Here is a 14,776-nt window from a genome sequence, read left to right as displayed (position 1 = left end):
ACTACATATTCGATTTCTCAAGAAACATAACGTATGCCTATTAGTAACGTTATTTTTTTTAAATTAGTCGAGAAATCGTATTACTGTCATTTTACATAGAATTACAAAATTGAATGTGAAACTTATTGACAAAACAAATAAGGACAAAAGCAAAGTGAATACAACCTTACGAAACAGGTTGGATCGCGTTCAAGTTCTCTCAAGGGAGATGAATTAGAGCAGTAGTTCTGAACCTGTACTCCGCGGACTACAGATAATAGTCGAGGGCTGTAGGTCAACAGTTTGACTTGCGTCGTGATTCGTGAATCTCCGAAAAAAAAACAAGACCAATCATGATGCACCTATCAAAAAATAATCATTGTATAAATACCTGCATATCTATTCAATTATTTTTGATAAATTACTTTGGTATTATGAAACTGCTAAATCACGGTTATAATTAAAATTAAATAAATAACTTGCGTTCAGAAACGAATTCTTTTGGAGTAGCTTGTTCATTTTTGAAAACGTATTTGTTTATGATGGGGTTGACGTTTTGTTCATATTTTTGAGTTTAATTTTACGTTATGTAGGTTAAGTAAATACAAGGATGTTCCAAATCACATCTACCTTCAAACGTGCCAGATTTGAACACCTGTATTATAATAAAAATTGTACTTCACGTTAAAAAGTTGCTTGTTCTTATTGTGATTTGGCAATTACTGACAAAAAACCAATAGCTGAAAATAGGACTCCCTCACAATATTTCTTTTATAATACGATCCTAGCGCATTCAAAGTTTTGGAACCACTGACAGTGAGTTCGAGAATTGTTTCCCGCGCAAATGAGAACAGTCATTTACCATTCACCAATTCATTCTCCACTGACACCCCCGCCAAGAATACTTTATGTGGGTTTCCATCAATTCTGATTTATTTCAAATTCAGTGACGCACATTTTTCCATTTTGTTTTTCTATGGGCTACAATAAAATATTTCCAAATATTGGTTACGACGAAGAGACCATCCGTTTATATTTTTTTATTATTCATCACTTAATAAACAACCACAAATCCACATCGAAGTGCCTCATTCATTCCGAATCAACAAGTATAGTCATGTTCAAATAAATCTGGTACAGTTGTATTTGTAAACTCTAACTATTTTATAAACAAACAACCATTGAATTGTTAATTTTAGCCCAAATATTTTTTTAAATAAAATGTTAATTAATTAACTGTTCGAAGTCACATTTAAAACCCAAAAAAGAAATTGTCCCAGATTTATGTGCACAAGTTAAGTTGAGTTACGTTACAACAGTTGTCCCAGATTTATTTGAACATGACTGTACCTACTCACAGTTCTTTTAATTTGATTTTTTTTTATTGGTTTTTTAATATGTACTTAATACCTATATCTTTTTAAGGTCGGTCATTTGGTATCTTTTAATACAAAAAATACAATAAGAAACTTTTCTGATTTTATTTATCTAACCTAACTTCACGTTACTGCTAAGTACAAAGTTTGCAATTGTGAAAAACGTGGGGTTGGCTCTGTTCTCACCCACTAAACGTTAAAGTTCCTCTGCGGTGAGAAATTGTGAAGGGCGTAATGTTAGAGTAGAGTAACTACTGAGAATGCTAAGAATTGGATAAAACAGAAATGCCAGAAAACTAGGGATTCCGGATTATAGTCTACTTCCTAAGATTCTACGCAATAGTAACTAAATTAAATTAGTTAACGCCCCTATGTAAATCTTTCATAAGTGAAATTTGTTGTTCTATTACTCCCCAGTCCCCAGTCCAGATATTCCTATTGTAACAAGGTAAAAAGATATTCGAAAAAGTTAGTTTCAAGCCCCAGAGTTAAGCCGTTACTTACGTCTTACCAATTTCATCAGAGCTTTGACAACACTATGATTTGATAGGAAAGTCATGTTTAAGGTTTATGTTTATATTATATTTCAAAAGTTCGGTTCGTCACTTAATGAAGGGCTTTAGACATCGTCAAGTATTTTTGTTAAATTGTTGATTTATGTGAGGCTTAATAAAATTTGATAAGTATAATATTTACTTGTGACTGTTAAGAATGATCAAATTACGACAAATGCCGAGTCCAAAATATTCCGGAAGCCAAAAACGTACCTATAATAAAATTGTACATACTAACCTATCCGATTGTTCTTAATTTGTTCTGGCAGCTTGTCCGAAAATAAAATATACACATATTTACGTACGAATAAAAATATACTTATACCAAGTCCTAAGGTGTATTTTGGAACAGGCGTACGGAGCAAATGAGCTAAACTTGTGACATTTTGAATTTGTTACAAACCGACTTACCCAATGTTAATTTCAATTCTTGCCGGTTAATGAGAATGGGTGAGACTAACCTAAGAGAAATTTGATATGTTTGTTTTTACCTATCGAGTCATTGTCTTCAGATACTGTTAAAAATGCGAATGTCCAATAAAAAAGTTTAGTCTCTTAATTTGGTAGTTTTACGCTAAAACTCGGCTCATTAGTGAAGATGTCCGTGCGTTATCATTTAACATTTGATTGTAATTACCAATTCCAGTTGCCATTTTTGGTAAAATCGGTTAATAAAATGACGTTTTTTTTCTAAAAAAAAAAGAATGTGAAGTCGAGCTGCCCGATAAGCGTGTAAATTATCAATTAATCGAGTTAATCGGAGCGACTTGTAAATCTCATTAGCAGACCAATCACCCAATAATAATTACCCATTACCTACCTCCCCAATTGCCTCAAAATTATGTAATTAAGCGCACCACACTTTTCAACGAGTTACAAAATAATCTCCTCGATCGTCGATAATCGTCAGCGTTCGTGCAAATCCGACACTGATATTAAAATGGAGTCTAGTTTACAAGCAGAACGATTTGTAGTCGTTGTGACGGTGCGTTGCAAACCGAAGTCCCTTTTTCTCCCGTTTTTCTGCGGAACGTAAGGGAACAGTGCCCAGTGGAGGTGATCAAACCGTACTTGAAGCCAAGCCGGTCGCTTTGAAGGTAAAATTTTTGACATTTATGTTGTTTGTGGCGATTTTTCGAGTAAAACGACAGCCAACGTCGATCTCCGCAGTGGCATACATGTTTGCCGCGATCTGCGCCTGCGCACTACTCGGCTGATATTTTTTTGCGGGAAGACACCACAACTTGGGGGGTGCAAAAATTTCGTTTTTCGAAAAAAATCACGCTCGTTTGTGATGAATTGCCAACCGGCACGCACGCCCCACGCAGTTTGGGGCTGCGTTTGCCCCGCCGGGGGATGTTTGGTCGATGCGGGGTTGAAAAATGCATTCACGTTTTCAAACTATTTTTTATGTCTTATCTGAAATAAACGCGTTGTCGTAATCCGGACGTTTATTTTACGTTACAGCAACGTTCCGGCAGTAAATTTAACCGTACTACCTACAGGGGACATTCGAAATTATCTTTTAACTCTGCGTTTTATTAACACTTTTAACAGCTTTTTTAATCATTATGCGGCTCTAAAAACCCCTTCGGTTTCTTCGTCCCAGACAATCCCCACATGCCTCGAAACTTCTAATTTCGGCTAACCAAATCGAACAGTTCGACCACCTGAAGTTGATTCCAAAACGTATTATTCTTTTTGTGGTGCCGCTTTAAATCGAAAATACCAAATCGTCATGCTTAAACATGTCTTAACATTAAAGTACATATACAAAAAAAAAAAAACAATCGCAACATTAAAAAACACTTATGCATGATAAGTTAGACAGCCTACCTGTGACTGTGAGTGATAATTTTTTTATAGGATAAGAATTATTTATTGAACTTTCGTTGTGGTACGTGAAGTAGTTAACAATCGTTCTTTGTACAATATGATATGTAATATGCTATATAAAACTGAATCCCTTTGTTTGCCCCACGAATTTATTAAAACCAGTAAACATAATATGTGTTATTTTTGATTTTTATGACAGTTGAATCGACAGCAAGTGCCACAGCCAACTCGTTTTATTGCTCGCCTATACACATGCTGTCCTGAAATTACGGATAAGTGACCAAAACCAATAGTATTAAATTTTTTTCTTATTTCGTAATGGTCCATCGTGAAAATTTCATGTGTCATTAAAAAATGCAATTGTGACCTTAATAATTATTTGATATGTGCGGGATAGATCGATTCAATTTAAACTATCGACGATTCGTGACATATAAAATCAAAATGGTAATTATTTTCACTGCGGCCACCCATTTTGAGCCAGTTTTGAAATTTGTACATTTAAGTTCAGCAAATTACGCAATTTCGATTTTCTGAAGTACCCAAGTTGGGTACGTCATCGAGATTGTGACACAGGCAGCGTTAGATTTTTCATACGATTCACCGAAAATGAATCCGTTTTTGTGTTAAAAATAGAATTGTAATTTCATTATTTATGACGGGTTTGTTTGTTTGTTTGTCTTCACAATATTAGTCGTGTTTTTTGTTGGGCCCTTTAACGGGCAATTTCACTGTTCAGTTACAAAGGAAATGTAAACACTGTAAAATTCGTTATCCTGACCTATTTTTTATCTCGAGAAGTTCTTTTTAGTAGAATTTTTCAACTTACCCTTGGGCAAATGATAACAATTTGATTTTAAAAGAATTTAGAGGATTACGAATTTTTTTTATCTTTTTTTAAATACAAATTGTGTTTTTTTTTGTTTGTTAAAATGTTTCTCATTAAATGTCCGAAAAGTTACAGAATGTTACAGGATTTTGTAAAGTGATTGTTTATGTACATTTTTGCATTGTTTATGCCAAGTTAATGTTAACTGATTACAAAAATACCATAGTTTTCCTTAAGTGCATAGTATTGTCATATTTATTTACTGATTACTTTTATGCATTTATGTAAATTTAGTAGGTACAAAAAATAATAACACTTGCATCTAAAAACTAAGAAACATTTTCGAACACAGTAGAACATTCGAAAGTATTGTAGAAAACAATACAACAATATTTTTTTCTTAATTTTTTTAAACCAGTGATTACATTTTCTTGATTTCTTAAGATGCAGAAATATTCAATTATTCATGCATAGAAATAAACATTCATTAGAAAATTTTAGAGCAGTATTGCTTCTCTGTAATTTTGCTAAATCCTTTGAGATTACATTACACTATTTTTTCGATTTTGAGATTCGTGACGCTCAACTATTATAATTTTCGGAATAAAATTCAAGTTGATGTAGTTTACACGGTTTTTTCAAGGGCTTTAACACGTTGAATCGTAATAATATGTATCTGTATTTAAAAAATCAATGGAATTCATGCTTATATGGAAAGAAACATCAGTATAATATGAAGGGTACAAATCAAATTAAATTTAACTTGTATCTGGTGCTCCCCAGAGCTCCGTACTTGGTCCACTCTTTGTAACGTTATTAGTGATATTGAAGGTGAATAAAAACTTACGCCCAGCTGGATAATTGACGCTATTTATAAATACATTTTTTTCAAACTAGGTAGAAATGTACAGTCGCGGATTCAAAATTTCGGGCAGCATTTTTTTGTCACTTTTACTGTCATCATGACTGAAATTCGAAAATTAAACTTTTCTGTGTCGGTCACGCAGTCAGTTTTTGAATTTTGAGTTTTGAGTTAATTGCACTGAGTGTAATTAAATCATCGCTTCCACCGACTGCCTACCCGTTATGAAGCTATAAATCACTATTTATTAATATCAATAAATCAAAATAACAAAATATGACAAGAGTAAAAAATGAGGTTATACATATTAGCGTAAAGGTTGTTTTAGAGTTTACAGTATGAAAATGACAATACTGCTAGAAATTTTAATTCCGCAACTGTACATACGTTATGTACAAAGTGTCCATAAAAGAACGTGTATTAAGAGTCCTGTGAAATTGTGCGGTTCTATAATTTTATTGTGCCGAACTATGGCGAGCCGTTGAAGCCGTAAAATCAGATGTCAACAGTCAAATGTAAAATTATTAAATCTTAGCGTCAGTTGTGAGTTCGATGTCTTAGCTGTTTTGTGTTTTTCTACAGTTTTTTTTTATATTCTAGTTAGTTTTCATCTTACAACAGTCTTTATTAAAAACCTGTCATTAATGGACTTACATAACCTCTGTTTTTATATGTATTTGGTACCACAATATGCTACAAAGCGGCAAAAATCAAATAAATTCGAATTCCACATGACTCCTTGATATACGTTCTATTATGGACACTTTGTATCGCGCGTTCAAATGAAATCCTGGTCTAGGAAGGCGTTGGAAACCGTCAATTGTTGTGCTTTTTTAAAGCGTAGATTAATTGGAGCATGTTGACAGCTAACCTAAAATTTAGAGCCAAAAAAATGAAATTGGACGGTTGGCTTAAAAAAAAACGGGAACTGTCAGAAAAAGTTCTGTCAGGTTTAATTAATTTTTTATAGCTTGAAACGGCTTTTTAGAATTTAGGTTAAAAAACTGCACTTATGTGTCAGAAATACTACTGTCAAATAGACACAAATTGACATAAATTGACAAATTAAATTTCCAATTCACATTAGGTCAAATTTCAGTTCCCGTTTTTTTTTTTTTTGAAGCCAACTGTATACTAAGGGCAACGTAACATTTTATCTGCCCCGCCCATTACATTTTCTTAGTTACCAATCAAATAGGTTGTTAAGACGATCTGATTTACACAGAAAAAAAATTCTGACATTCGAATTGTCTTAATGACATTTAATTTTTTAAAACCTAAAACAATAATTGTGGACTTGACAGCAAAATTCTAACCTTAACTTTTTTACGTGGCAAATGTGATGAAAAATTGTACAGATTGAATCCGGTTTTGATTCTCATTGGTCAATTTATGTGGGCGGAGCAGATAAAAAGTTATAACGGCAGTACAAGGTATAGAAACAAATATTTTTAAGCTGGTCATACTTTATAAGTGTCTACTCATCCTGTATCGTAGAAAAAGTAAGCTCCAAAATGTTTATGGATCTAAGAGTAAACTGGCCAGTTTTACAAAAAAAAAAAAATTGACACTGAAATTTAGAAAAGAAAAAATGGATAATTTTTAAACTTAAAAAATATGCCCTTCGGTGTTTTTTACTAATCCAATGGAACAACTTTTGATCATGAAATTAAAACTTGTAGATTGTCGAAAGTCGATCCTTGACGTAATCTGAGTCGTCTTCGATTAAAAAATTTCATTATTATCGCATCTAATTGTAAGAATTTATACATAATTTAGAAATAATTAAAGTCTCGAAGATTTATCTTAAAATGTGACCGATATTTAATGATTTTTCAGCGTCTGTACTATGCATGTATAAATTTCTGATTGGAACGTGCTAGTGTTGTTTGGTCACTACGTTGAGGAATATAAATACAACGAAGAGATTGAATCGGTACATTTTCTCGTGTTCAAGCGAGATGGAGGAGTTTGCCCTAGAAGACGTTACTCGCAAGATTTGTTTTAGTGTTTGTCAACTATCACAGTTATGCAATTATCTTGTTAGTAAATTATATTTTTAATGGTAGTCACCAAGAACACGTATACATACAATGCGTACTTATAATAACCCAGTTAGCTGGTACTGATTTAAACCTTTTTGTTTCCGTTTATGTGCTTTTTTTTCTATCGCAGCACTATGGCTTTAAGAATTGTGTATTTTTTATATGAACCATATTATTTTAGAACAGTAATTAAGTGACACCTCTTTAATCTGTTTTCTTATCAAATAATAAATGCGAGGAAGTTGATGATTTTTAGGTCACAGTCGTTTTGACAAATTTATGAATATGACAGCACTTTCGGATAAGCGTATTAAATATTTTAATTTTTAGAAATTTAATGCCCGTTAAGTCAAGGCCTTATTACGAAACTAAAATTATCTGTTAAAGCCCAATTTGTATCGTTAATTTTTATAAGTTTTTTATATCGGTAACCTATTTTGCTTATTTAAAGCACGCCTCAGCGTGTATAAATCCAACTTTCAAAAACTGGCGTTTTTTAAAGTTTCCATGGCAACATCAACAACCCGAGAGGACCTGAGAAACGTGAAGCCTAAATGTTAACTTTTTAATGATTGATCTGACAGGAGTACCTTGTAACGTCAAATAAAATACATACCTACTATATATACTAACAAATGTTTCAAAAGCTTTAATCAAATATTCAACAACCCTAATCTTTTAAATGAATGTGAATAATACAGTTGGGATTAAGTGACAGATTGCAAATTTTTTTTTTTTTCATTTTCCATGACAACGAAGGATATATTCATGTCACATCACTAATGTATTAACGTTCTTATTTCCATTTTTTGTAATATTAATATGTACCAGTATTTATGATTTTAAAGTGTACCAATAAAAAAATAGCGTCAAGTATTCGTGGATAACTGGTCTTTAAAACACATGCTCTATTTCGAACACTCCGGCTGCGCCGTCGTGCCCGAAAAATCGCGCGTGTTTTAAAGACCTTAATATCCACTTATACAGGGTCGTTATAAATGATTGTCCCATCGCAGTTGGCGTTGAAAACTCACACAAATTGTGGATGTGCCGCTAGCTTCCCAACGTTAGACAAACTAATAGACAAATTTACACTATCGCCAGCAGCGCTACCTATCGGCGATGCTAGTCTCACTCGTGTTATAAAGCTTGCGGCACATTCAAGCACGTCATCAACGCCTACTGCGATGAGACAATAATTTATAATGACCCCGTAGTTTAATATACTATTGTAAAACGTAATAGTATATTATGATACAAGTTTATAAGGAAGCCTTATAAACGTATATCATACGCTATTTTTTATTATACCTGCACTAAAATCTGAAAATTATAACAAAAAAAAAATTGAAATACCTTTTCCGAAGTGATCTGTGTCATTAATCGTTGATATAGAAATGGTCAATTGTTATTGTTTCGTTGCTATCATAAATTGTGTATAAATGTTTATTTATCATTGTTCAAAATGTAGGTGAATTTGTTGTTACCTAAGCAACCCTTAAAGCTTTAGTGTTTTAAAGGCCCTTTTTCGCACGCATTTTAGTGTCAAAAACAGGGATTATGATTCAGGTATAATAAAAAATATAAATTGGAGTCATTTCTAAAAATCAGAATGAACACATTTTCTTAATGTGTTGGAATATCTTATCTTACAAATTTATTTGTAAACTCTGTCCACTCATAGATTGCTTGACATAAATGTTACTAAAAATGTTCACTTACGCTATAACAAATAGATCAGGCGCGAAATTTAAAAAAATGGAAAGAGCAGGTGTTGCATGTTTGCACTTAGGAAAGACGAAAGAAAACTTCAGTACAGTAGGAGTAATATATTAGGTTTTATTAATACAGGGTATTTCACGAGTGATAATGTGCCCGACGGAATAAAAAATGCAACCCACAATACATTTTCGAATTTCCGAAAAAGCTGGCTATTGAAATTAAAATAGCCAGCTTTTTTCGGAAATGGCTAAACACACAAGCAAGAGATTATTTAATATGTACTCCTATTTAATGCATGAACAAAAATTACCTCTGTATTATTTTCGATGTTTGTCATGTCACTTAAAGTGTTCATAATGCTAGATTCTTGAGGCACGCACTCACTTCACAAATTTTAAAAAATCAACAAAAAATCAAAACAGCAACACGATCAAAACGAATAACTTTTAAAACCAGAGGATCGCAAAACAAAGCTCTAAAGATGAAAAATCGCAAATCTAAATGCTTAAACCAATTGACAGAACTGACAATTTCAAATTTGAAATGTCATATAATTTATTTTTAGCGTGGGTTTCATAACAACCAATGAGAATCAGTGGCGCGAATGCTTCAAGATATTACCAACACAATCTATGATAATTTCTTAATATTTTAATGTTATGGTTTGGGGATTTTGTTATCTAAGGATATTTAAAAAAATGCATTCTATCAGTGGACGTAGTCTATGTAAAAGTTTTTCCAATCAAAAATTCAAGGTTTCTGTTACTTGCAAGCAGAACTAAAGGATAAAGTGAACTTTAAATATTGTGGAGCAAAGAGACTTTCGGGGATTAATGATGCCATAACTTTGCTAACCTAATTCTCGAATTTAAAACCAACAGAAAAATTTTAGTTTGTATGAAAAATAGATTTTAAACTAGTTGAGAAGCAAACTTTGATGACCCCAAAATTTTCTTTTTCTTTAAATTTTGGTCTTTCATGAATTTTAATTGGGACCAAGATAATTGTTGAATGAGATTTTTTTTTCATCTTTAATTTTTGGAGTCATGTATCGAGTGTTCATTTAAATTTCTCCTCAAAGTTGGCGTTGAAGAGTCGGTCGTGAACGCACCACGGATTACGGATCACCAATCAGCTGTTTCAATCTGACCTCATTTTTTGCGTTGTTTATGTTTTTATTATGCAGACGGACAAGTTCACAATCGACTTCAACGCTAGCTTTGGGGAAAAATTTATATGAACACCCGATATACGAGTAAATACATTCGTGTGGCAAGAAAGGAAGATTCATTTGTTCCTCGCAATCACTCGGTATACTTACACAAAGAAAAATTACGAACAATCATTCCAGATCGTCATACAAATATAATATTAACATATTTATTTGTCTTATTCTAATGTTAACGCCTCCGTTCATTTTGCTGGATCACTGCTTCGGTTCTTAACAAGAACAAATCGCAAGCAAGGCTTGTTAGCATAATGGAACATCGTGACTCTATTCCTGTTGAATAACCTCCAACTTTTTAATCCTGGTTAGGTAACGCAGTAAAAAGATCGAAAAACAAAATTGATTTTTCCGGTTAAATTTAATGACAAAGTTATTTTTACTAGTTTCGTAGGTACAGCTTTCTCCGTTAATTTACAACCATCATAAGCACTTATTTAAAAATCATAAACTATTCCTAAGGTTGTCTCGTTCTCCTGTAAAATGGCAACACTTTAGAAAGTTTATTCAGCCGAAACCCAGTTAATATTAAATTTCTTTAATCGGATCTCACATCAACAACAACAGAATACTGATAATATCAACAAGTGTCATTTTGCCGATTATGCGAGTGAAGGATTTAAGATGTCTTTCCTTAAAAAGATGCTTCTGCAAGGAAACTTTTTTTATTACAGATATTTGCCAACAGATTCTTCACTTCAACGATTAGGCGCGACAAGTACTGTCTGTTTAACTAACCATGACCTACACTAGACGCACATATTTAGTGAAACATATTTAAAGCAATTTTTTTTATATGTTTTGATTAGTAGTCGCTCGCAGGTACCGGTCGTACTTGAATGTAAACAAAATTCTAAATATTGACCAAAAGTACACACATTTAATAAGTAAATAAGTCGAGTTTCTATTTTTTATGGGCAAACAAAATGATGCGAAAAAAGTTCAAGGTAGTCTTTTATGTGGCATGGCAGCGTAAAGAATAGAGTAGGTGCCTGCAGGTAATTTCTACCGGTACTGCATGTACCTCGGTAATGACGAAATGAATTTTTTAAATGTTCTCGGTGCATTGTGATGTTAACTTTCGCCGCCCAAATTTATCTGTGTCGTGTACACAAAATAACACGAATGTCATTTTTACGGCATAAACAAATTCCCAAATATATTTTTTAGATTAGGATGTGTAACTCATAGCGGGCAGATAACGTGCATTTTAATGGAGTTGAACAATCGATAAGAAAACTTTGGATGCGTTTTCTCGATACCGAAACTGTTTGGACGTTAGACGTTTGACTGTCGATTGTTGTTTAGGTGAAGATGTCGTCGACCGGCGTGGTCCTAGAACCGCCGTCGAAGCCCCAGAACTACAAGACTCACCTCAAAAACACAAACAACAACACCAACTCGAAACGGAAATCTAAACATGACCGTTCGGGTCGGAAAAGATCGAAGAGTTTTTCCGGTTGTGGCATAATGATGGACATGAAACCGGTACCACCAACGAAATTTCTACTAGGGGGTAACATAAACGACCCTCTGAATTTGAACAGCCTCCAGGACGAGGAGATAAACAGAGCGATGAACGCAATCACCCCCAAATCGTCGCCCATACCGACTCCACCCAGGAGGAAGGGTCAAATCGAGGTGATCATCCCACCGAACATCAATGACCCGTTAAATTTGATAGGTTGCGCCGACGACGCCGAGTACGAGCAGCAACTCTACTCGCCGTTGAAGAAAGGAAGGAAAAAGCGCCTGAAGAAAAGACGGACGATTTCGGCGAACCTAGAAACCTCCGTTATCGACATCAGTGGTAATTCGGAAGCGAAAACACCCGAAACCTCGACAGATTCGGCGAAAATTCCCGACGAAGTGGAGTGTCCGAAAGTCTGCAAAGATCTCACCCTCGAATTGTCCCCGAAGAAGGACAAAACCAAGCGAAAACTTGAAGACCACGGTAGTTCTGCTGCGAAAAAGTTCAAATACGCCATGGACAAGATCGTCAGTCCTGTGGTGCCCCAGCCCGGAGCTTGGGTGAAGCGTTCCAACGCGAAAAACAGCAAGCCCCGACACAACAAGGCGACAGTCGAAGACATGCCACAGTTCAAGGAGAAGAACCGACAGTTCCAGTACGGGAACTACAACAGGTAGTTAGTTGTGTTCGTGCGTATGTGTTTGGAAATCTATAATGGCAGTTTTCAGGTATTACGGCTATAGGAATCCTCACAACGAGATCGATCACAGACTTAAGGTGTTTTTCCACCACCGCGACTTGTTCGAGGGGAAAGATATATTAGATATAGGGTGTAACATAGGCCACGTAACGCTTTCCGTGGCGCGAGATTTCGGTGCTAAGAATGTGACAGGCATAGACATAGATCCGAAACTGATAGCAATAGCAAGAAAGAACGTTAGACATTACGTTATTAATTCAGATTCGCCGAAACCTAATGAGGGTGACGGGGGTGAAGTACCAAAAAAGAAAAGTAGTGAGTTTTTCCCTATTTCTATGCCAATATTATATGGATCCATTGACATTCCAGGCTTTAATGATGCGCAAAGCGGACGCGATTTTCCCAAAAACGTCGTCTTCAAGACTGTAATTCTCCACTTCCTTCCCTATAAAACAATTTTCTAATCGCTGGTTTATTTTAGTGTAATTATGTCCTGGACGATGACGCTCTTTTAGCTCTAGAACAGCCACAATTCGACGTGATTTTGTGTCTGAGTATCACTAAGTGGATACATTTGAATTGGGGGGACCCGGGTATAAAACAAGCTTTCAGAAGAATGTACGCCCAGCTGAGGCCGGGCGGAAAACTTATCCTGGAGCCGCAAAACTGGGCAAGTTACAAATCCAAGAGAAAATTGACGGTAAGTGATATGCAAGCACGGACGAGTGCGCAGTTTTCAACGGCGTTATTGCATTACAGGAGACGATCTTCAAGAATTACAATTCGATCGAGTTCTTTCCGGAAAAGTTCACCGAATACCTCCTGTCGTCCGTCGTAGGGTTTGCCAAAAGCGAGATTCTAGGATATCCCCACCACCACGCGAAGGGTTTCCGAAGGCCCATCCAGATCTTCACGAAGAGCACGATGTTTCCCAGTGAAAGAATCGAAGCAACACCAAACAACATCACACCAAACAATCCCGTTTACGATGATTCTCTCTATCAAAGGATAATGAAGACTGACAAATACGAATCTCACGTTCAGCCGCCGATCGAGAAGTCCGAACATATTTATTACACGAATATTCTGAACAGATACTGCGGCAGCGCTGACGATAATTTCGAAGTTAATAACGCAATAGCTGATGATTTGAACAAAGTGAAGTCGGGTGATGAAGAAAAGTCATGTGATAATCAAAGTGAACAAGAAAACGGTTTGGAAAACATTTCGGGAGATAATACTTAAATTTGTTCAGTATTTGAGTTTTTCGTACTTCATTTTGTACAAATCGTTGATTTTTTTTAAAAATTCGTTTGTTTGGCTTCTGTAAATATGTATATGCAAGTATTAAATTTCTTTAAGATGAGCGTCTTTTATTTCTTTTTCAGTGATAGCCCGAAAAGAAACTGACTCCGAACGATTTTTTCTCTACAGTCACATCAACAAATTTAATATCTTTTTCTGATCAACAAAAAAAGATATACCGGGTGACCACTCTCAAAGTCGAACATAGGCAATTAACACTGTGCATTCAGTTTATAGATATTATGCCATTATTTCAATAGTTCAATAAATTATTATTATTATTAAATTATAATATTAAAGTAATTAACTGTTTAAGCAGATTTTATTATACATTCTTTGAAAAAATTACAATGCAGTTCCTACCTTAGTTAATAATAAATCTAAATAATTTGCTGAATTTAAATTTCCCTTTATTTCAAAATCCCAGCCCAGATATGAATTTTTTGAGGATACCGAGTTCTAGTAAGAATATTTACTCGAGGGTTTTCTTGAGCCCAATATCGCGTGTTTTGAACATTTGGTTCGTTCTTTAGTGTAAAAGTAGGTGCCTGTGAAGCAAATTGTCGACAGAAAGCGACGATCATATTAGCACGCTGCTGTATTTCATAACAGGTTTCACTCTTATTTACTTCATCAACAGCAAAAATCTGTCGATGACACTGTGTCTTGTAGGGATGATATTTGTACTTCCTGAGGATATTCAGTATCCGCAATTTACATAAACTTACTTCAAGAGAAATTTGTCTTAATCTGTATGGAGTAACTATTCATTTTTCCGTAAATAATTTGACAATAATTTACCAAAATTCGCTGACTTAACCCAACAAATTACTAAATTTTTTGACAAATGCTGTCCAATTTGAAAATCATGG

General features: G+C 34.6%; 1 protein-coding gene across 3 annotated transcripts; it reads left to right on the top strand.

The window, feature by feature from the left end:
- Positions 1–2,856: 2,856 nt before the first annotated feature.
- On the top strand, positions 2,857–13,965 carry LOC138125295 (probable RNA methyltransferase Y17G7B.18). Of its 3 annotated transcripts, none has more exons than XM_069040541.1 (6): positions 2,857–3,006; positions 11,737–12,572; positions 12,628–12,911; positions 12,969–13,024; positions 13,081–13,299; positions 13,359–13,965. In XM_069040541.1, exons 2-6 carry the CDS (start codon positions 11,743–11,745, stop codon positions 13,842–13,844), a joined length of 1,875 nt encoding a protein of 624 aa, XP_068896642.1. In that variant the 5' UTR covers positions 2,857–3,006; positions 11,737–11,742; the 3' UTR covers positions 13,845–13,965. The 3 variants fall into 3 exon arrangements, with proteins under 3 accessions (XP_068896642.1, XP_068896641.1, XP_068896640.1); XM_069040540.1 differs by having other exon boundaries at positions 12,628–12,914; XM_069040539.1 differs by having other exon boundaries at positions 12,628–13,024.
- Positions 13,966–14,776: the final 811 nt, after the last annotated feature.

This window comes from Tenebrio molitor, chromosome 3 (genome assembly GCF_963966145.1).
Source record: "Tenebrio molitor chromosome 3, icTenMoli1.1, whole genome shotgun sequence".
Lineage (NCBI taxonomy): Eukaryota > Metazoa > Arthropoda > Insecta > Coleoptera > Tenebrionidae > Tenebrio > Tenebrio molitor.
The sequence above is the reverse complement of the archived record's forward strand: the minus strand, read 5'-3'. Positions and strand labels throughout refer to the sequence as shown.